General features: G+C 38.1%; 1 protein-coding gene across 1 annotated transcript in view; it reads right to left on the bottom strand.

The window, feature by feature from the left end:
- IPCEF1 (interaction protein for cytohesin exchange factors 1) overlaps nt 1-24,329 on the bottom strand; it is a 70,233-nt gene that overhangs the window by 24,177 nt on the left and 21,727 nt on the right. Inside the window, exons 3-7 of the mRNA XM_090280002.1 lie at nt 22,195-22,268; nt 20,622-20,693; nt 15,638-15,696; nt 14,249-14,319; nt 1,381-1,750 (exon numbers count right to left, since the gene is read on the bottom strand). Coding sequence (XP_090136128.1) covers nt 1,381-1,750; nt 14,249-14,319; nt 15,638-15,696; nt 20,622-20,693; nt 22,195-22,268 — 646 coding nt within the window. The remainder of the gene's footprint in view (nt 1-1,380; nt 1,751-14,248; nt 14,320-15,637; nt 15,697-20,621; nt 20,694-22,194; nt 22,269-24,329) is intronic.

Genomic DNA, 24,329 nt, shown 5'->3' on the forward strand with positions numbered 1-24,329 from the left:
TCACTCACTCTGCCTTTTTGGATGTAAAGTAGACCATTGGCCTAAGTTGAGGGTATCAATTGAAAATGCCAGCAGTGGCCAGGCAGGTAACTCATCTTTGTGAAACATCATAAGAAATGGTAACAATTGTGGTGACTGAAGAATGAGTTCACATTCTCTAAAACACTGCATGCGCGCGCGCACACATGCACACACATACACACACAACTAGGTCTGCAGGTGTGATCCTTGGCCTAAATTACTCTGATAACAAATACGAAATTAATAAGATATATCCGAACATTTGACAACTTCAACTTCCCCTGATTAGGCTAGGGGACAGGAAAGAACAGTCATCTTTGCCATTGGGCCAATCTGGCTAAATATCATGGGAATGGAGCCAGTCAACATCCTCTCAACAGCACTGAAAAAATACAAACAAAACTCATCACTGTGTCATTGTTCAGTATCTTATAGCAGGTAGGCTTGTTCTATGCCCCAATGAATACAGTACAGACCATCAGAAAAGACACATGATGACTGCACCTAATAATAAAAATAGTCTGAATAAAAGGTAAGGACCAACTGTCACAGAGTATCGAGAATGCTCACATTAATTTCTACATTCCATGTACTCTTTCCTTTGCTACGACAAATTTCTTTTCAATTATAACCTGTGTTCTTTTGTGTTTAAAAGTTCTAGTGCTGCCTTCCAAAAAGTATGAAAATTGTCTGTCAGTCTGAATAAAAGGTAAGGACCAACTGTCACAGAGTATCGAGAATGCTCACATTAATTTCTACATTCCATGTACTCTTTCCTTTGCTACGACAAATTTCTTTTCAATTATAACCTGTGTTCTTTTGTGTTTAAAAGTTCTAGTGCTGCCTTCCAAAAAGTATGAAAATTGTCTGTCTTCCTGTTAACCACCTGGGCATCTTCAGGAACCTATTAGCTAGCCCAAATTTTGTCTGCAGTCGTGGCCCAGGAAAGGTGGTTGCTCTGAGTTTGCTTGGATTCATGGAGGTGATGTGATAAATATGAGTCTACCGAACGCTGATCTAATTCCTACAATGTTCAGAATATAGATCATGGGGGGAAAAAAGAGTCAAGCCTTTTCTCCAATTGGTGAAAAAAAATATTATTTTATGATCACCTGCCTCACAGGTGACTGTAAGCTTTTGGTTAGTGACACTAACAGCAGGTAATGAATGTCCCAAAAGCTGAAGTTTTCCACTTGTAAAACTCCTCTACAGCAACAGCCCCTGGGCTTAGCCCCATAAAACTAATTACTGAATCACCATTCATGACTGTAAACATTCTTTTTACAAATTAACATTAGAGTTCCACATCCACACCCAAATATTCATTCTCTAAACATGAGAAATAATTTATTGGTTTACCTCTGTCCATCATCTTTGATCCAGTAGGCTTGTCTGGGACAGTAAGATGGTCCAGGTTGCTATTCAATGAAGACGTGTCATCACTAGATAAAGAGTTCAAAAATTCACTTTCTGACATGGCAGAGCTGGTCTCCAGGGTCTGGTGACTGTTTGCCTCTGAGGGCGCAGGTGAGAGAAATTGCACAGCAAATGCTCTAGATTGTCCCGCATCCTCAGCAGAAGATGAACTGTTTATGTCAATCCAGGACTGTCTTTCTTTAGATAAGGGGGAGGACAAAGTGCTGGTTGTCTTTATGGTATTTTCCAGGGAAGAGAAAGAGCATGATGCTTCATTCAATGAGGGTAACGATGAAGAGGACTTCTGGGCTGCCTATTTTGCACACATAAAATCCAAAAGAATAAAATAAATTATTATTAAACCAGCATTCTCTACTTTTCACATTCAATAAAGGTACCCCAGTGTTTCAAAAAGTGGCCAATAATAAATAATCAAAAGAAAAAAAGTATGATATTTATGTCCATATGACAGGCATTATGATGCCATTTTGCAAAAATTGATCTGTATAATTTTGAATTCACTGTTTTAGGATCTGAAAAAAATCTTCATATCATGATCAACCCCATTCTTCAATATTCTCCAGAAACTTAAAAGGCCTCTTTCGAAAATTCTTTAGAATACTGAAGTACTCTTTGAGGGAAGAAGAAGATTGAAATCTATCACTGAATTCTAACTGATTGAGCAAAAGAAATCTTGAGAAATGTGCTTAAGTAAAAGAAAGCAAAAGCAGGAGCCAGAGGGGAAGCAAAATAATATTAACTGAGTAATGACCAGCAAATGTGGGCAAGCATGTATATTTCAACCTTGAGATATCTTCTACATATTCCTTAGCACATGACTAGTATCAACTCATAACTACAGAGCTAGATGAAATAACTTTAATAATTAACTTACACCAAAGAAGACAAGGATATATTTTCAGGGTCCCAATTCATTCAATAGACAGCAAAAACTGCACCACAGACCGTGAAGTGCATTGATGGCGTAGGATCTCCTGAAAGCTCCTAACATATGTACAATCCAAGGCTGAGTGACAATCTTTGGTAAAACTGTCACCAGTCCATGGAGAAAATATCAATGTAATATTACCAATTGTCCTTTCTTGGGGAAGACTTCATTTATTCTGAGATGTTATCCTTGTTACATTTTGATATTAAAATATATTTGGAAAATGGTGATGGTAGATATTAATTTTTTTTCTTTTTGAAGTGATTTTTTAATATTTTACATAGAAAAATAAATATTTGGCAACTGAATGTTTTTAATTTTATTGGCCAGTAAAGTCCAAAAATCTAGACTATAGTGCTCTACGGATCACCCCACATCACCAATGACAGATAAGACAAAGAAGGCATGTTATGGTTCATTTCATTACATCATCCTCTGGAATACTCCCATCAATTTTAAGCATTCAAAACTCTAAGGAAGTGGGCAGGAGGAAACTGTTAGAAGGAGGAAGCTAAAGAGTAAATTAGGACCTTTACCCCAAAACCTCAGAATCCCTGCAACTAACTCAGAATGGCTGACTTTGTTACAAGCCAATATTCTCCCCCAAAATTTGCAAGTTGTAAGCTCTGCATTATGATGGGAAAAGCCAGTTTTACCCAATGTATTCCCAGTTGGCTGCATACTAGACATGGATCATCAAATAATTAATAAATCCACTTTTCAGGAGCATGACATTAAACTATCTAGTTAAGATATTAATTCATTACACACATCTTCTTAATAATAAATTTTTGAAGACATGAAAATTTTCTATTCAGGAATGTGTCAATAAGCTTGGGAACCAATTGCCTTAAATCACTCCACTCATTTAACAATTAAGAGACCAAAGAGACTTTCAGTCAAGATGGAGGCATAGGGAGACACCCTTTGCCACCCTCCTCTGCAATAAGAAGTACAACAAAGATATAAAAAATCAATAGTCATCTAGACAGGTAGGAGGGGCAGAGAGGACATGATGTGGCGTGGCAGTGGCAGCGGCAGCAACGTAGTGGCTGTGGCTGGCCAGAGGAAAGCAGTCACATTATAAAAGTCGGGAGGGACATCTGGGGAGGGATTCCAGCCCCAGACCAGACTGTGCCACTCATGATTCCAGTGTGGGGAAAAATAAAGCCTCATTGCTCCTGGCTATGAAAACTAGTCAGGGCTGGGGTGGTAAAAGAAACTGCCAATCTCTCAGCAGGGTGCATTTGTTTGGAGGGACCCCACAGTCCTAGAATATCTGCAAATCTACCCACTCTGGGAATCACCACCAAGGCAATAGCTAGAGAGGCACCAGTCCCATATGAGAAGAGGGAGAAGTGCCTGGAAAATCAGTGGGTGCTGAGCAAGTGGCACTGTTCCCTCTCAGACCCCTCCCCACATACAATGCCAAAATGTGGTGAAAGTGGTCACCCTGCTCTGATGAATACCTAAGGCTCTGCCCGTTATAACTTAACAGGTGTGATAGCTCTACCTAGGACACTGGAAAACATAGGAGGCAGTCAAGTTGAGGATGGAGAGAAGCATGGCCCAAAAGAGGGAGCAGATCAAGGTTCCAGTGGGAGAACTAAGTGATGAGGAGATAGCCAGTCTAACAGATACAATGTTCAAAACACTGATGATAATGATGTTCACAGACTTGACAGACAAGATTAAATATGACAAATACATAAGGGAAGAAATGAAGGCTATGCTAAGTTAAATGAAGGAAAATCCACATGAAACCAATGGTGAAGCAAAGGAAGCCAGGGTTCAAATCAATGACTTGGGCCCTGGCTAGTGTGGCTCAGTGGATTGAGTGTCGGCTTGCAAACCAAAGGGTTGCTGGTTTGATTCCCATGCCTGGGTTGCAGGCCAGATCCCCAGTTTGGAGCATTCGAGAGGCAACGCACATTGATGTTTTTGTCCCTCTCTTTCTCCCTCCCTTCCTTTCTCTCTCTAAAAATAAATAGATAAAAATAAATTTTTAAAAATCAATGATTTGGAACATAAGGAAGAAATAAACAGTCAACCAGTGCAGAATAAAGAAATAAGAATTCACAAAAATGAGGAGGTGCTTAGGAACCTCTGGGACAACCTCAAAGGTACCAACCTCCAAATGATAGGGGTTCCAAGAGGAGAAAAGGAAGAGCAAGAAATTGAAAACTTATGTGAAAATATAATGAAGGAAAATTTTCCTAATTTGGCAAAAGAAATAAATATACAAGTCCAGGAAGCACAGAGAGTCCCAAACAAAGTGGACCCAAAGAAGACCACGCCGAGATATATCAAAATTTAAGTGCCAAAGGTTAAAGATAAAGAGAGAATCTTAAAAACAGCCAAAAAGAAGAAGAAGAAGAAGAAGAAGAAGAAGAAGAAGAAGAAGAAGAAGAAGAAGAAGAAGAAGAAGAAGAAGAAGAAGAAGAAGAAGGAGAAGAAGAAGAAGGAGAAGAAGAAGAAGAAGAAGAAGAAGAAGAAGAAGAAGAAGAAGAAGAAGAAGAAGAAGAAGAAGAAGAAGAAGAAGAAGAAGAAGAAGAAGAAGAAGAAGAAGAAGAAGAAGGAGAAGAAGAAGAAGAAGGGAGTTACCTACAAACGGGTTCTTATAAAACAATCAGCTCATTTCTCAAAAGAAACTGTACAGCCAAGAAGGGATTGGCAAGAAGTATTCAAAGTGAAGAAAATCAAGAACCTGCACCCAAAATTACTTAATCCATCAAAGCTATCATTTAAAATGGAAGGGCAGAGAAATTGTTTTCCAGACAAGGTAAAGCTAAAGGAGTTCATCATCACCAAGCCATTATTATATGAAATGTTAAAGGGACTTATTTAAGAAAAAGATCAAAACTATGAACGCTAAAATGACAACAAACTCACAACTATCAACAACTGAATCTAAAAAATAAAAACAAAATCCACCTAAGCAAACCAGAATAGGAACAGAAGCATAGGTATGGGGATCATTTGGAGGGTTATCAGTTGGGAGGTGGAAGGGGAAGAAATGGGGAAATGGTGCAGGGATTAAGAAGCATAACTGGTAGGTACAAAATAGACAGGGGGATGTTAAGAATAATATAGGAAAGAAAGAAGCCAAAGAACATCCAGGCACGACCCATGGATGTGAACAAAGAGGGTGGAACTGCTGGAAGAAAGAAGGGTACTGGCCAAAGAGGAGCAAAGAGAAAAAATGGGATAACTGTAAAAGCATAATCAATAAAATATACTTACTATATAAAATAAAATGCAAAAAAATATAAATTAATTTCTAAAAAAATAAAAAAAGAAAGATCAAAGACAGACCTGTAATTACTAAATAAGACCCCAGTTACCTAGGAGAGCTAATACCTACCCACCAAATTATCCAAATAAATGCCATAAATAATTTACTCATTAGCAGGATTTATAAAATAAATATTAACAAAAATACCAACTCAGGTCCAGTCCTGACGTGTTCCCCTATTGTGAGCTATTTCAGTAAAACTTGGCTTCCATATGAGCAGCTTCCTTTGTGCAGAGACTAAGCTCAAGCATTTCCTATTGCTCCTGCTGACACTACTCTAATTAGACGATAGCAAAAGGGATGTTTGAGCAAAAAAACTGCACACATGCAATTGCTGCAGCACATTCCATAAGCCTCTCTGAACCTCAAAACTCTGTTTAAAGGACGAAGAAAAGATCCATTAAGCAAACAGTATTCCTGTTTGCGGTACTACCCGAACATGGTGCAAATGTTTTCCACCCATTTCCTCTAGCGCCATGTAATGCATATAAATGTGGTTTTAAAATGGAGACAAGAATAAATCAAAGAAGAAGGAAGAGAAGGAGGAGGAAGGACAGAAGAAGGAATAGGAGGGAGGGGGAGGATGAGGAGGAATGAGGAGAAAAAACAGAGATGGAAAGAGAAAATGAGAAAAAGATTGCATGTATTGAGTCAGAAGGAGTTTTCATTAGAAGAACGACTGAAAAAATACAAATCAAAGTGAACCTGGAGCACCATTACAGAGGATTCCATATGGAAATGGATTTTATAGACAGTGTGGTGCTATGCTAAATCATGGGTCATTATTTCTACCATTCCGTTGCTACTAATCGCTGTAAATACATGTCAAACAAAGAACTTATAGCTGCGTCTCTTCTGTAAACAATCAATGTAATATGTTCACAAACTCCCCATTGCAAATCAGAAGAAGGTAGAAAGGAATGACAATTGCACCTCAGTTTTGCCAACAGGAGCCCATCCTACTAGTATCAGTTTAGGAGTCAGATCCTCCGGGTAGCCTTCTCTGGGGACCTCAGGGCAAGGCTGGTATCTCTTCCTGGGGCTCCCAGGCTTACTTCTGTCATACCAGGTAGAACATCATTTTATTGGTCAACTGAAACTGTAATGCTAGTTGACTTGTTAATCTTTGCTGGTGAGGTACTCGAGAGCAGGCTGTTTTTAATCATTTTTGTATCTCAATCTGTTGCATCTGTGCTGACACATAGTTGGTCAAAGACTAATGCTGACAAAGAGCAGACTAGAGAGCCAGCTGTATGAGGAAAAACAGCCCTGAGGCATTTAACCTCTTATTGGAGAGACCCTGAAATTCTGTTATATGGCTAGGATGCTTTATCCTAATCCTCAGATCTAAGCATGACTGGAGTGCAAATACTCTCACAAAATGTTCTCAACAATCTCGGAAAAAATTATTATTTTATTTATTACATTTTAACAATTTCAGAATATTTAGTATTTATAAACATTTTATTTTTAATGAGAGAAAAAGATTTTAACGATTAGACTGTTAATGAAGAGGCTATGTATATGATTAAATTAAAAATTAAATATTACTCTCCCCGATTTTCTGTGTAAGATTGTTTTATTCATTGAAGTAGCATAGTTCACATGTCGATTAGCTCTAAAATCTTTTTCTTTGAACTGTTTTAAAAACACAAGTTTGTCACGGAGAAAAATAGTTTTCAATGGCCACCAAAAGCCTGTGATTAGGAAGTAAGTCAGCATATAAATTTGAAGTAATGTTAGTCAAAGCATATTTTCAAAAGGAAGATACAGGAATAACTTAAAACTAAACATAATACAATCAAATGAGAATAAAAGGAATATATACAGATCTTTTTTACTTTTATTAGCTGTATTAATTAAAAAAAAAAACAGTCAATTGCTGTTTGGCCCTAGAGAGGACTGTTTGCCTTTCTACCATATGCTAGTACATCACCTTAAAACCCAAAGACCTTGGTATAGTACACTCCTTACCCTCTCGCTGACCTTCTGCGTCACCATGGGAAATGAAGTGGCCAAAGACTCCCCCCTCAATCCAACCCTTAGTGTTCACGACCTTGAAGAAGCTACTTGACCTTCGAGTCTTGTTCTACTGCCTTAATGCCTCCACTATCGCTCATACACTCTTCACTTCAGTCCATCCTCTGAACAAGAACTAGAGTATGTTTAAAATAGAACAAATCACAATTATTTCCCTGCTGAAAATCCTCTAGTAACTGCTCATACAGGTGAAAAAATAAAAATAAAAATAGCCCTAGTCTTCATTATAGCTGAAAAGGCCAACATGAAGCCCTACCAGCCCCTCCAGCACCACCTGCTTCCACCTCCCCTCCTCTCTCCTTTCCACCCACCTTGGACTTCTTTCTGCTCCTTGAGAAAATCTCTGGTTCCTTGTACCAGAAAGGCTCTTTCTGTGCTTGTTCATTGGCTGACTCCTTTCCCTGATTTTGGTCACAATTCAAATGCCACTCCCTTGGCAGGCTATTCCCTAGCAGTCATGGACAAAGCAATATCCTCCATTCCCAACCCCGGCCGCTCCCTAGCACCTCGCCCTATTTTTTTCTTCTTCATAGTATTTATCAGCATTTGAAATTATTTTGTTTGAATTACAACTATGTCGTGCTTCCTTCTCAACGTAGAACTCAAGATGCTCAAGGGAAGAGTTACTATTTCAATTCGGCATCCCTTATCTGCAACAGTAGCTGGTGCACGGTCCATACACAAAAATGTTTCTTAGATGCCTGATGGACTGACTCGGATTTATCAAGAAGGACAAGTGAGATAACAGAAAAGAAGACCCTTAATAAAATGTAAGTTTAAGATCGCAAATGATACTTAGGGAAGTTATATTTACGTCTCTGGAACATGGTTTCCTTGCTTGTAAAACTAGTACAGGACTTTTGTGAGAGTCAGCAGGAACCATCCATCTCAAAGCCATATGAAAGCACTAGACAAGTATAAAGTAGTAACTTTCTAATTCTCACAAGGAAATGTCTATAGGGCAACAAATCTGTGGAGGGTGTGGATGAAGTCACAAAAATCACCCACTCATTTATCAGTCCATTAATAAGTATTTATTAGTTTCAAGTATGTGTTAGGCACAGTCAATGTTATGTGTAAAAAAAAAAAAATATATATATATATATATATATTGAACACTGGCTCTGACTTGAAGAACATAATAATTAGAGAAATATACTAGACACACAAAATCTATAATACAAGGCAGATGAAAATATGGAAAGGTGTCAAAAACAATGCACTGAAGGAACAGAAAGAATTCAGAAGGGAGAATGACTATTCTGACTTAAAGGACTAAGGAAGCTTTACTGAAGAAAGTCACATTTGAACTGGTCTTGAAAGATGTTTATTAAGAAGGTGGAATTAGGGTGGGGTGAGCGGTTCATGAAAGTGGAGAAACATTATAGTTCCAGGTACGAGACAGGAAAGTCGGGAAAGGTTTTATAGAAACAGGGGGCAGTTGATTAACAAGACTGTAATGTCAGTTTAAAGTCAACTCCAGTGCCTGAAATATCAAGCCACTGAGTCCAGAATTAATTTGACAAGCAATGAGGATTTACTGAAAGGCCTTGCCAGGTGAATCAATATTATCATACTGCACTTTAGGAAGACTTATTTTGATGTGGTTTTTAAGAGGAGAAAGAGATTAGAGCCTGAGAAAGACAGGTAACCTGCTATTTCAACAACCCAGGCAACAGTGAATGTGGTCTCCAACAGGGCAAGTGGCAGTGGAAATAGAAGATATGGGATGGTTTGAGGGACAGCCAACACATCCTTTGATCGACTGCCAGAGAGCAAGAAACAAAAATATAAGAGCCAATTTTAGCGTAATCTTAAAATCAGTTGAATGTTCAACCACAGAGCTTATAAGACTTTGCATCTTGAGGAGACAGCGTGAAATTTTCTTTCCACGTTTTCCTTCAATGTGTAGTGACTGATCATTTTTCTTACAACTATCTTACTAGCAAGCATTTCTATTATTTTATAGGGTGCACACATCAAAAAATCAAGTGAACTTTAGTAGCTAGCTTGCAAGATTCATCCTTCTAGGATTAAATTTCAATTTTTTAAATTAATTTTACCACTTCCTGTGTTTAAGGACTTCCTCCTCTGCCACTGCCCAGTGGACCACAGTTTACAAGGTTTGATTTTTACTTATCTCTTCTTTGGTTTGCTTTAGCTCATTTTTTTCACCAGTTGGATATAAAAGAATGGTACTCCTGAAAAGCAGCAACATATGTGACTCTTTTGTTAAAATGACCTGCACAAGCTTCTTAGAGCTGGAATTATAGATACTTTCTTCTCATTTCCTCTCGTGTGCACCTATTAGGTGGTCTACTTTCTAACTATATTCAAAATTCAAGCATTCCGTTTCTCAAGCATGCCCTGCTCTGAATCACCACACTCTCTCACTAGACTGCTGCCTACCTTCCCTTAGGTGTCTTTGCTTCTATCTTGGGCACCACACCTCCCCAGGTCTCTCCCACACAGCAGCCTGAATGGTCCTCTCACGATGGAAATTGATCACACCACCTCTCTGCTCAAATTTTACGAAGGTCTCCTGAAGTATCGCAAAGCGGCACAGGCCCCACACGGCATGGCCACTACGACTCCATTCTCGCTTCCGGCAGCTCTCGTCCTTATTCACCCTGTCTGTGCCATGCTGGCGTCCTCACTCAATGGGCCAAGTTGATCTTGGCTTTAACGGCTCCCTATGCTTGGAAAATTCCTTCCTCAACTATCCAGCTGGCTGACTCTCACCTTGCCTCCCAAAACTTTTGCTCAAATCTCAGCTCTCACTCAGGCCTGTCCTGGCTTCCCGAGTCATTACTGACACCTGACCCCAGCACTCCTGCCCCCCCTCACTCACCCTGTTCTACCTTTTCTACGGACCGAGCAGAGAGTTTACTTATTATGTTGACTGTTTATTATCAGTTTCCCTTAACTAAGAAGTTTGGATCCACAAAAAGATCTGTGATTTTTTAATTCACTGATGTGGCCCAAGTATTTAGAACAGTGGCTTTCAGCAAATATTTGTTAAATGAATTAATAAGCATATAAGCATAGATCAAGTTTTCAGACAATGATTTTTAAAAATCACATTTAGAGGAAAAAGACAAAGTAGGGCAAAAGTAAGTTTACAGTTGTAAGTATATGAAAGTTTATTCCTGTAAGATTATTCATTAATTATTGTATTATTTGCCATACGAAGAACTATAAACCTATTTTTGCCACCCACCCTGTATGTAGGACAGCTTTTTAATGATTTTTATACATTTTAAGCCACTCTGTAACTTATAATATTGGGTTTAAAATGTAAATAAAGCTGGTTCCTTTTTTGCTCATTTGTGATTGCAAGGAATCATGGATATTCATTTCTACAAATGATCTTCCAAAGTGAAACCTACTGACACTATTTTGAGCTTTTTACTGGGCTTGTCCAAAAGCTCCCACTTCTAATTTTTCTGCAAATAAATGATTCCTGCCCACTAGCCATCCTGTGAAGCCTTCTCAACAAGAGAGAACAAAACAAAAACCTCTTGCTCACTCATGGGAGACCCTGAAACGTGGAGTGTGATTCTGCTAGTAGAAGCAAAGGTCCGAACTGGTCTGGTGCTGAAGTCTTACTGCTTATCTTTACTCGATAGCCATTGGTAGGACTAGATATTGCATTAAAACTGGAAGTCAAGATTTTTCAAATTTTTGAGAAAAAAATGTCAGAACAGTATGATTTTATACTTTTTGAGTTCATCCTTCCAAAATAAAAGCTTTTTACCTATTTTCTTAAAGCAGGAACTGGGGGTGGGGTGGATTTTTTTCACTTAGGCTTGTATAGTTCAGTCACGGCTGGACTATGCTAAATTGAGCCAAAACAACAACTTAATTCACCCTCTGGATAAAAAGTTGCTATTATTTTTTAAATTTCATGTTGAAATACAAATTTAAATGTTATTTTAACTAAGTGTCTTACATGTCTGTTTTTCAGAAACAAGAAGAAACAAAAACAGCATCTGCCTGGGAAATATGTAAGGAGGAACATAGTCTGTTTCTAAGAAAAATAAAATCTAGCTCTTCAATATCTATCCATTCCTAATATATTGCTTCAGAAAAAAAATGTTAGCCTTAGTGGCTTTCTATAAAATGGTCAGCCTAGAACTTGAAGAAATAACATTTGACTGATAACTCCAAAATTCTGAAGAATCTTCCCACTCCAATGACCTAACTTGCTGGTCTCATAAGCACCCTTTCAAGTATTTGTTTTACAAAAGCATTCCCTGTAAGATCATGTAAGAATGTTACACAATGCAGTTCAGCCATGATGCTTCATCTAAGAAGAAAACTGGTTGCTTTTACTTTCACCAAATAAAGTCTTAGGTACCTGACAATACTTTTAGGAAAGTAATCCATGATACTAATTTGACATCATGAAAATGAAAATTACAGAATTTTAGCACTAAAATAAATCATAAAAAGGTCAGGAGAGGGAAGGACTTTCAGGAAGAGAAGGAGGGAGAACCAACCAAATCCTTGTATGTTACAGGTTAAATAGGAGAGAGAAACACAGAGAAAAGACAGAGAGAGAGAGAGAAAGAGAGAAAGAGGGAGGGAGAGAGAGAAATAAACCGGGAGACAGACACACACACACACAGAAATTAAACTCAAACATATGCTTCTCTATTAAATCAGCAAGGAGCATCTACTGAAGACCTACTGAACCCAACTTGATGAGCAATAAAGGGTAATCCAATAAGAACATTGTTCAAAGCTGGGAGACACATTATGGTCGAGAGATATCACTAAGTTTGATCAACAGAAAAAGAAAGATTTTTCTAAATTCAGGAAGTGATTTTAGAAGAGAAAGACTACATCGATGAAAAGCTATGAATGTGTGAAGAAAAGACAGATCACAAATCTTGTTCAAAAATAGGTCTAAAATGTACCATATTCAAAATTTTATTTTATTTATATCTTGCTTACTTTTGGCTAATCCTATTTCATCAAGATTTAAAAAAACATATTCATTCAAGAAATATTTATTTCTGGTCTTTGCTGCTAGCCAAGTAAATTAGAAAAGTGACCATAATTCTTCACTGACAGAGGGTAAAAACATTAGAGGTCATTATTTAAATTATAGTTAATGTTAAATCCAGGAGCTGGCAAAGCACAAAAATAGATGAAAACTTTATCGCACAAGGTAGAAAATTCTAGCAGAAGTCTGGTATGTGAAGGAGCCCTTCTAACCTACAAGAACTCATAATTATTTAGGTTCATGGACGAGCAGGTGTCATGCTAAAGTGGAGAGAATATATTTTAAAGCTAGATAGCCCGGGCTTCCCCGCTCAGGTGCTCCATTTACTGGGTATGTGACCAGGCCATTCCACCTCTCTGAACTTCAGTTTCTTTATCCATGAAATGAGGAAAGTGATCTCTACTTCCTCTTGTCCTGGGGGTAGGGCACAATTTTATAAACTGGGAACAAAGGCACTTATCACAATGGAAGTGATGGGCAAATTGGGCACATAGATATTATGACTATCTGTTTACAAAAAGAAACCATGTAGTACAGTTTTAAAAAAGTAAAAGCCATGGAGTGGTAAAGATTTGCCTCACTTTTAACTGGCAAAGACCAACGTATAGAATAATAAATAAATAAATTCTATAAGTTCAAAACAACAATAAGACAACTAAGAAATGTACAGAAGACTTAACAGACACTTCACAAAACAGAAAACCCAAATAGCCAATATCCATGGAAAGATGCTGGGCCTCATTAGCAATTCATGAAATGCAGGTTGCTAATATTACTTCTCAGAGTTACATGGGGCGGGGGGGGGGGTCAATGGTTACATAATTAAAGCACCTCCATAAGTCCTGAATACACAGTATGTATAAAAAATCATAAGTCAACTTCCACAAAGTTCTTTGCTGGACTCATTCTAGGGGCCATCACTATAATGCCCGCGAGCATCCCAATATAAAGCAACGCTCCACGGTCTTAGCATCCATTCATAGCCTGAAATTACACTGGATGCTGTCAAAGATTAGAATCAAACTTGGATTTTTTTTATGAGTGGACAGAATCCTTCCATGTGCAGATTTCCTGCATGGATCCTGCTCCGGGTCCCCTGCCATCTTTGACTCTAGTTTTCCCTGTATGCTGTCATCCCCATCCCCTTTATATTCATATTACTTACAGCTGGTATATGCACGATGTAAAATGAGGAAGCAGGGTATAAATAAACATTATAAAACAAGTCTGTGCAAGCACTGGTCTATCACTGAGAAGCCCTTGGTATTAACACGGATCCTCGCAGAACGACACCATCTGCGATCATGCACAAACACTCTTGAGTTTGTCATACCAGAGGGTTGCTATGGAGAAGGCTCAAAATCAGCACCCTGAGAATTGCACTTGCTCTTTGCTAAGTACCTTGATTTAGCCTGTTCTAAAGTTTTATCCGTCAAGGTCATTTCTACCCAATTGAAAAGAATGACACCCATGCCTTTGATCAGTGAACAAATGACGTCATTACGGCGTTACGTACCAGAAGAGACAGAGAAGGTGCTGTCTCCACAGCTACTTCAGGATCATCCTGCTCACTCTCACTGTAGCATTCTATAACAAAAATGAACATGCTTAATGTGCCAACGCCATCCTCACTTATTCCATAATGCATGAGCAGAGGTTTCTCCATCTGGCTATTGCAATTCCACTTCAATTCATAAAGGACTTATCTAGTGAGCTACCAGGTGCAAGGGGATTAGTGAAGAGGGGAAAACGGATGTCCACATCACGGTTTCTGCCCTTGAGGAGCATCCAATACACAGGAAAAGGACTAACTATAACTCCAGCAAAATAAAATAATTCCTCAAGAGGTGTGGGTCATATACTAAGGGAGCATAAAATCAACGGTGATTAATTCTGATCACAGGAATCATAATGCACTGAAATTGGGAGGATAAGGAAAACCATTAATGGCGTCAAGTGACTGTGAGTACCAGGCCGACAGTGCAGGCTAAGCCAAGCATGTGGAGTCTCCTAACAGTGATGGTGGGAAAAGGAACTGCAAGGGTCCTGGAGGCCATAACATGGAAGGCCTTGGACGCCAGGATAAGGAGAGGCTGTATATAGCTACTTCTTTTCTTCACAATCTATAAATGTACCTTCAAACTAGAACAAGTTATTTTATGGAAAATAAGACTAAGGAGACACGGCATTGATTTTCACCGTATTGTAACATAACTCTTAATTGTTTTAAACCAAGTTGCTGTTTTTCTCTTTTTAAATTAAGGGTGTTTTATTTTGTTATCTAAAGTTCCAATTCCCAGATTTTATGTGGTTGGAGCATGTCAGAATAGGATCAGCTCTGGGACCCCGGAGCCTAATGCCTCTTTCTGTTTCATGTTAAAGCGTACTTGTACCATTAAAAAGAATTAGACACCAGTCGCTGTGGACCCTGAAAACTACAGAAGGAGCTAAAAAATTGAGACTGGGCCTGTGTCCCAACCTGACCTTCAGGTTCAATCATACAAACTTACGGAAATTATTCTCAGCACCACATCTGGTGAAAGGAAACAGTGGGATGAAAGTTATCTGTCTAAGGTACTGATGAGATGATGCCTATGAGTAAGACTCCAGTAAGTGGGGCAATGAGACATTTGCATTGGCAATTGTTTGAGACGTCACTGAAGCCCGCAGCTGCTAACGGGTGGGTGAGTGTGAAAAGCTTTCACAGCCAGTATAGGAAGCTCTGCTCCACGCTGGGAAATCTGTGTGATAATGTCTCTACATATTTTCAGAGCATTTTAAATGCCAAGCTCTGTGTGTTTCATTAGGACCGCATTATGCATAGGACTTGACATCGTTTTTTCATTTCATTTCATCCTATTCTGATATTCTTGCTAAATTTTCAGAAGTTTAAAATAGAACATACCTTCATCCTTTGTAGTGGATTCATGATGGATTACAGATAACCCAAGCTTGTTTAACCACCTAAAATTTAAATAAAAAATAAATGTTGGACCACTTAAAATTTAAAGAGAAAATAAATCTTGGACCAAGAGATGAGTCACCTACTTATTGACCTTTCCCTTAGACACCAAAGGAAGGTTTTGTACCAGACATTATAAAAAGTTAAGTCATAATTCTATAGCGAGTCTAAACATTTCCAGAAATAGCATAAGTCTGTGATATCAAAACCTAAGATCTCTGGTTTTACAATATTTCCTTACTCAGGGCATTCTTTGCAAGGAGAAAAAAAAGAAATGACACATGACAAATATACCTTTTGCAATTGTACATTTGAAATATTTTAACAACCACCAAAATATGTCATTAAGTTTATCAACTTGACTATTAAAATTTTACCTCTATAATCCTTAAAATGTCTGTTTATTAAGAAAAAGTGATACATTTTTAAACCAGGGTTTTTATATTAATCAGGAAAAGATCTGACTGCAGCTGGACAGGTATTCCTAACTGAAAAAATTTTTAATTCCTTGAAGACTTTTATGTAAAGTAAAAATTGTCAATGTCATCTCTTCTATTGATTTACCATTTTGTGTATTATTTTTGAGAAACGAGAGCATTAATAGTGGCCTGAGTCTACCAATACCAACAAACCAACAATAACAATGCCGTACATGTAAAGATTCACTTATACTTTTCATCTCCTTTAGTCCTGCAAGGCCTCATGCAGTATTCAGCATGCTGCACTCCCACCGTGGTGAGCTCCAGCCTCATTCTGAAATCCCCTTCAGCACCATGTACTCTCTAATGGTAACTTAAAGTGAGAACAATACCTGGGCCCATATCATGCTATAGGAGCTGGGAAATGTCCATCAAGACCCAACAAAATAATAAACAAAAGAAACAGGAAGTCACAAAAAAATACAAATGGCTAATAAATATCTGGAAAAAGTTCTCAGCTTCAACTGTATTTTGGGTAATGCATATTCCAACACAAGAAAAGATTTTCCACCACTAGATGGGCAAAAGATTTTAAATATTTCTGATTTCTAGCATTTAGGAGAAAACACATTAATCCTTTCTTGAGTTGAACATGAAAACTGATACATCCAATTTTAAGTAGGCAACTCAATGATACTATTCAAAATTTAAATATTCATCCCTTTTGCCCAACAATTCTAATTACAAATATCTAACCTACAAAAACAAAACTTCATTTACACAAATGAAGGTAGAAGAATGTCAATTCAACAAGCCTTGCAATGGCAAGAAGGAAAGAAGAAAAAACATGAATACGATATAACCATCCATCCCTAGGAAAACAGAGAAAAAAAGTGTGGCAGTGATTCCATCAGTAGCATGTCATAATGGAACGAAGAGAAAGACAGGCAGGGTGCCTTCTAACGACCTGGGAAAATCCTACCATAGTGTTAAGTGAGAAAAGCAAATAAAAACAACCTGATTGGCCTGATTGAATGTACTTTTAAAACTCCGTATCTGCATACACAGGAGAATTGGTACACAAAGACAGCATCAGGAAGGACACACAGCATACTGTTAAAAGTGGTTAATCCCAGGGCGAAATTGGAGATACGGGAAGGTTTTCGCTTTACATACTTCTGTATTATATGATTTTTTACAAGAATATGTTTTATGTGTTACTTCACTAAAAGAAGTATTTAAAAGTTCACTCTAAGCATTGACCAGGCAAAACACCATGAATTCAATCGTTCACTTTTAAAATACCAAAATACACCAATTCTTAGTTTCTACCTAATTTCATAGTTATGTAAACTGAATCTCCCCTACGAAAGCAACTAAAAATAAAATAGACAGAAAACATTTTAACATATCAAAACAAAAATAGTTTTAAATGGAGAATGCCTGAAACAAGCAAAGGCATTTCTAAGGTCCTTCCAGAACATGAAAATCCAAAAACATAGCAAAATGGAAGAGTACTGACAATAAAAAAATAACGATTCCTCTCAGCCCTTATCTAAAAACCATGCTCTTTTAATTGCCACTACTAGTGACTTGCTGTGAAAAACTGGTAACTGATTAGAATCTTGTTTGTTTCCTTTCTAGAACCCACTGGATTAGAGTACCTCCTTGGCTAAGAAAAAAAGAGAAAACTTTCTATTTGTGGCTAAATAGATGGATGTACAAAAGACTTATATTTACATAAAAGATGACAGATGTTTCCTGGGAGTTTGTTGCATGTAGACTTAATGTAAATATGTGTGTTAGGGAAACACAAATGTTAAGAAATTGATGTACAAACAAGAACATTCTTCCCACAGACACTGGGAGAAAGAGCCACCACCAAGTCTTTGTCTAGAAACTAGCTCTTTCATTACCTGAGGGACTTACCCCATCCTTGCAAATTAAGGGCCCCTTCAGAATGCACAGCATTTCTATTAAACTTAATTGCCTTTCCCTTCATTGTCCCTGAGAGGAAAGTCACCATCCAAAAATGCAGTTTTCTCAAGGAGAACTTCTAAAACAGGACACAGCTCTCTGAACACCACTCCCTCTCTCCACCCCCAGCATCTCTGCATCTTACTAAGAAACCCCCAGATACGTTATGTGCTGGCTTACAAGGCCCCACCGGTACGACAGGCAGCTCTTCAGCTGCTCCAGCAGAACAGATCCTTCAACGTCACTTGCACAGCCTTGTGGGAGAGAGAGAGAAGTTCCCCTGAAGGCCCAAAGAGATTCTGTGTTGTTGGCTACTAGAAAAAAAAAATCTTCAGAATAATAAAACTTAATAGAAATCATCATACACTGGGCATAGATAGACAAAATGGGCCATTAATCTATGAGCAGCCAGATGGACAATTTTCAACTATAAAGGGCATTCACAACTCGGGTTAGGACACCTTACATTCCAACTTCAATTTACATCTTGTTTGTAAGCTGGGAAGATAAAGGCTAACATAATTTCAAGGAAAATTAACAGATCTTCACAGCACAGACAGGCAATGAGGTCTTGGCTTTGGGAGCTATGAAAGGCTTTGGTTTTGCAGCCGACTAAGCAGACTGTGTATATCATAAGTTCCGCTAATACTCATGCAACTCTACTTGCTCTCCGATCTCACTCAGCAAAAGGAAAACGTGAAAATTGAAGATAAATGGACTAGAAATGTAAATATAAACTGGAGAAGAAGGCAAGCAGGGAGTGAAATAACGCCGATGCGTGATTTTTGAGAACAAAGCTGTCTGAAATATAACCGGTTTCATAACCTCGCAAAGGTCTCACTCTTGGACTGGTTTACAAATGTATTCTGCTCTGCCAGAAGAGAAATTCACTAGGCAACAAAACACTTAGCACTAACTGTTTCTCGGATAAATTCAGTCTCATTCTTCCCTTGTCAGAGAGAACAGAACGACTTTGAAAGAACCAGCCTCAGGATGGGTAGGAAGGATGTAGGCAGGAAGGAAGCTGGAGATACAAGATGCTGTTTGAGAGAAGCCAGGGACAGCGGGGGGTTATAGGGAGGGGGAACGGGGAAGTGGCAGAGACCATTTGGGGTCACTTGGTGGCTCAGCTCCAAACGATCTCAGGGCTCCCAGTACGGCTGGGCAAGACCTTAAACTTTCCACACACCCCTTCCAAACCTAGGGCTTGCTAATCAATAGGATTTAGAGTTACCAATGCAAATAAAAAGTAAAACAGAAAGAGTTTTGACTGTGACATTTTTTTAAATCTTCTCCTTTTGTGTATCTGTTCTTATTTTTTTCAGACGATTGAGAAAGCCAGGCAGGAAAAGCTAAAGCAGAAAAAGGAAGAAACAACCTCTCTCTTTGTCCAAGGAAATAAAAGACGTGTCTGAAAAGACTCAGCCGTCAATTCCTTGCCCTGTTGTTTCCAATACTGGGTTTCTCAATAAGAAGCCATTCTGCCCTCTTAGGAAGGGTTGTGGCAGGAAGATAAGTGTAGGGGACCGATGAGAATGTCCCTCGTCAGACCAGGCTTGCAGAGGAATACCCTGTAAGTTGTGGGTATGTGTGTGCACGTGTGTGCACATGTGTGCTCATGCATATTTGGTGAAAAGCAGCTTCTCTGCTTTTTATGTTTCCAGAGCAAGAAGACAAAGAGAAGTTATATAGGGCAGATAGATAAGAAAATCATTATATATAATAAAAATACATTAAGCCATAAATTCTGTGAGTGGAGGAATTATGTCTGTATGCTTTATTTCTATTGCTTAGGACCTGCTGCCATGGGACATATAGTAGGTGTCCCACAGACATTTTAATTAATTATATACATTAATAAGAGACAGTAAGAATACTGAAAACAGAGCTTAAGTTAAATAGAATGCCCTCTGACACCTCAAATATATACATGTGTACACACACACGTGTGTGTGCGCACACAGCCTCATTCAAATAACAGCCATTGTGACCACATCATGATCTAAGCCAGCAGGGGATGAAGTGGGGCAGGCAGTACTCGATACATATATTCCACTTATTTAAACAGAGTAAAATTTTATATTTGATATATTTTGAGAAAGAATCTTCTGCAAAATATTTGGGACTGAACAAAGAGGTGAATAACACATGAATCATCATGATAATCACTCAGCACATATGAAGTGCTGTAAAGATCAGAATTCTGAAGCAGCGAGGTCAGTTACATAACACTTGCAAGCCTTTCTTTTAACATTTTCTTATAACGACTTTTGTCTTTTTTCTCAATGTAATGGTTCCCTCAGAAGAATCTCATTATTTGTTTCTAAAATAGCCATTTTGATACAGTTTTCCAAATTGCTTCCAAATGCTAAAGAAGCAAGAAGACGTTATAGTTGCTAAAGGGATTAATACTTAAAGCAGCAGAAAGAAATAAAACAATCATTGCTATGAACATGCGCTTAAAATTCAAACTCCTGACCACAGTAGGTCTATTCCCATAAAGACTGGATTTCGTGATTTCCTCTACTTACACGTTCATTTCCTGCATATTCTCAGCTGCAAAATAGAAGGTCTTGATCTGTGGATGGCTGATCTTAAAAGCACTTTAACAGAAAAAAGCAAAGACATGTAAGAGATTAGTGTTTGTAATCATCACTGGGTGTGAAAATAAATCAGTCAAATATAAGTGTGATAAGTTCACCCACTTTCTCTGTAAATTGACAAAAAATAATTTACTCACATTAAATACCTATTGTCTAATATCTCTTTCACTTAAAAAACAGAGGGTTAATTTATTATGTCAGAACATCCAGAACGGGACTGAGTCTTGGCTGATCAACAGTTTCTATTTAAAACATATGAGCATATTCCTTTATTTCCATTTACTACCTATGTTTCTATAAGAGACAATAAATTAAAATTTAGTGATAGAGGTGTCACTTCAACATACTTAGGTTAAACTCCTTCAGGAAAATTAACTTAGATATGTACAGAATTTATTTACAGGAAATACAGAACTTCCACACTGTGATAAGCCACCTAAAATCTTATCCAACCACCCTCTAGTAAAGAAAAAATATAAGGCAGACCTTTAGTATAAAATCAAAGTATAAAACATTAAAGAGAGCAAATAATAAAGTGTTTGCTCCTTTACCATTTAGACCGGAAGTCCTACAGTATGGGCAAAGGTATTTAGAAATAATTTGGTCAAAACCACCAGAATCATCACAAACTCATTTATCACTGGATATGCGCAACCACAGCAGAGTGGCAAAGACTTGAAATTTCCAGTAGCTTATTCATTGTTTTAGAAATGAACTAATCGATTTCTGCTACTAGTAACATAGATGAATCGGAAATGCCCTTTTCTAACAAATCAGGAAAAGATGTCAAAGGAATAAGGAAGAACAAGAGAAAGGTGAAGAGGACACATAGGCAAAACGCAGCTGGACGCTCTCCAGAGCACGTGACCGGGCGTCTGGCTAGCTGATCCAGAGGCAGCCCCCACCCCGCCCCCATGAGTTCTAGCAAGTCCAAACTCTCTGCGCTGTTCCCTTCTCAGTAGAATGAGGACCATGGCTAGTGACTTTTTTGGTTCCTGCTCATTCTCAAATCTTTCGAACTTAAACTATATCAGGGTATAATCCCCAAGTCTAAGACATCTCAAGAGAATTTAATTTCAACGGTGCTACCGACAATTTTATAAACTAAGAAAAAGTAACTGGTCCTGCCATCTTATAGGCAGCTCTGGAGAATTCTGCTTGACTACTTATTCTCTTCAGATAGACACGACATTGACATCTGACCTCCCTGCCAATTCTGGAAGGAGCCTGTTGTTAACTCTATGCCGGGCACAGTTGTCAGCAGCATGCCATGCCAAGACTCCACAGGGTTCTGTAACCCTTCTGCCCCACAAAATGACATTCCTGCAAACAAGAGGTTACAAGCTTCTGTTATTGTTCAGGATGCCAATGCACAAGGCTCAAAGTTCTCAGACACTGAGTGACACCGTCAGTAACTTCCAAACCACCACAGCACATAAGGAACTTTATGAAGGGAGATCGTCCTGGCTCAGAGTTTTGTGAAAAATGATAGACAACTTACTGCTTTTTTTTGCATTCAGATGCTTTCTCCACAGTGAACTCGGACAGTTTGACAAATCCATCAGCTTTTTCTGCCTGAAACACATGCATACAACATATATGAATAAATGCGTTAGCCTGGTAGTTAAGTTTATTGAGATTACATACATTGAATAAAATAGCATAAATGGAATGAAGGGGAATTAAAAGCTCTCTCTCTGCATCAGCATTGGACTTATCCTCGATACACATTTTATTAAGGGATTTAATAGTCACCTCTAAAGTCATCTAGAATCTTTCTGTGAGTAGTGACATGACATGGGTTAGGGATGGCCAGTGAATAGCACCCAAAGGACCTGCCCTTCCCCTTCCTCTCTTCCTAACCCATCGGAGCTCTGCTTCCTGCTGAGCCTATAGGCACCTCCAGCATCATTCACACCCTACTTCTCTAGTAAGCCATGGGACACAAGATGGGACCTAATTAGCACTCTTATATGTGGTGGAGAGAGGCTTGACTTTGGAGTTAGTAAATCAAGGTTCATATCAAGGATCAACCACTAACTGGAGGTTATGAGACTTCAATGAGTTCAGGTAAATAAAACACTTAACAGATACCGAATAAACATTATTTCCTCTCCCAAGACTGTAGGGAGTTCCTTGGGGAATAAATCACATAGTCATATCTGGGAAAATCTCAGTGCCATAACTGAGTCCCAGGAGTTCGTTCTACAAAGGAAAATCTGCAGAAGAAAATGCCACTTTTGAGACATCATATAAATGCCACTTTAAAACATGAATATTTTTATAAGAAATGTAATCATTTTTCCATCCTCTAAAAGTTTGTTAACCTTTACTATGTGGATAAAATTTAACTGAACCACAGGGAGGCTAGATTGCTTATCACAAATAAAACTTAAATCTTCTTTCATCTACACTGGTGTCTGGGTGGAAAAGTGGACCACAAGATTAAACATAAATCAGACAGTGGTTACTGGGAGATAAGCAAAAAATTATTTTAAAAATACAATCTTAATTTTAAAAATCAGCTATATATTAAATTAGCAACATGGATGCTCTTAGTTCACTTCATCGTCTGTCTCTTTCCCTTATTGCCAACTAGAGCACAATTAGCACTCTTTTCTTAAGAAAAATGAAATCGAAGCATCCAACCTTATGCTTGTCTTATATTTCCTCTCCTATATGAGTCAATTTATCCAAAGCATTTCACTTGAAATACTTTGTTCTTATAGGACTCAATTTTAAAGGGCACTTCCTAGATGAGTACTAGACTTATCAGAGCGATCACATCGTTAAGCTATATAAATTTGAATCACTATGTCATACACCTGAAACTAATATAATATTGTATGTCAGCTGTAACTGTAATTGAAAAGTAAATTTCAAAAAATAGATAAAAATAAAGGGTACCTCCTTCTTAAAAATCACGTACATGTACTTTTATAATATATATGTATATTCAATTCAACTTCTCTATTTTCTGATGAACTCTTTATTAATGCGCAATGGTAATTTCACCTATCCTATCTCAAAATGATTGAGAATTACTTAAAAGAACAAAGACTGTATAAACTAATGTTTTCTACAGTTCACAGTGCTTCCTGTGGATTATCAGTTAGTGTTATATAAAAATATAGCTTTGAAAAACTGTGTTAGGCTCCAGCAATTCCACTCTTATACCCAAGAAAGTGAAAAGCAAGTAGTTAAATAAATACAGGTACTGTATGTTCACAGCAGCATTATCTGCAACAGCCAAAAGGTGGAAACACTCCAAATGTTCATCAACATAGAAAGGAAGAGGTAAACAAATTATGGTGTATCCATACAATAGAATATCATTCAGCCATTAAAACAAATGAAGAACTGATACAGGTGACAATGTGGATAAACCTGGAGAGCATTATGCAAAGTGAAAGAAGCCAGAAATAAAATATCACACATTGTATGATTTCATTGATATGAAATATTGAGAATAGGTAAATCCACAGGGAGAGAACACAGATTAGCGGTTGGCAGTCACTTGGGGGCATGGGGGGTGGGGAGGTTCTGCTTCGTGCATACAGGTTTTCCTTTTCGTGTGATGAAAATATTTTGGGACTGGATCGCGGTGATGGCTGCACAACATTGAGAGTGCACTGA

The sequence above is a fragment of the Furipterus horrens genome, unplaced genomic scaffold (assembly GCF_987537825.1).
Source record: "Furipterus horrens unplaced genomic scaffold, mFurHor1.1.pri manual_scaffold_6, whole genome shotgun sequence".
Lineage (NCBI taxonomy): Eukaryota > Metazoa > Chordata > Mammalia > Chiroptera > Furipteridae > Furipterus > Furipterus horrens.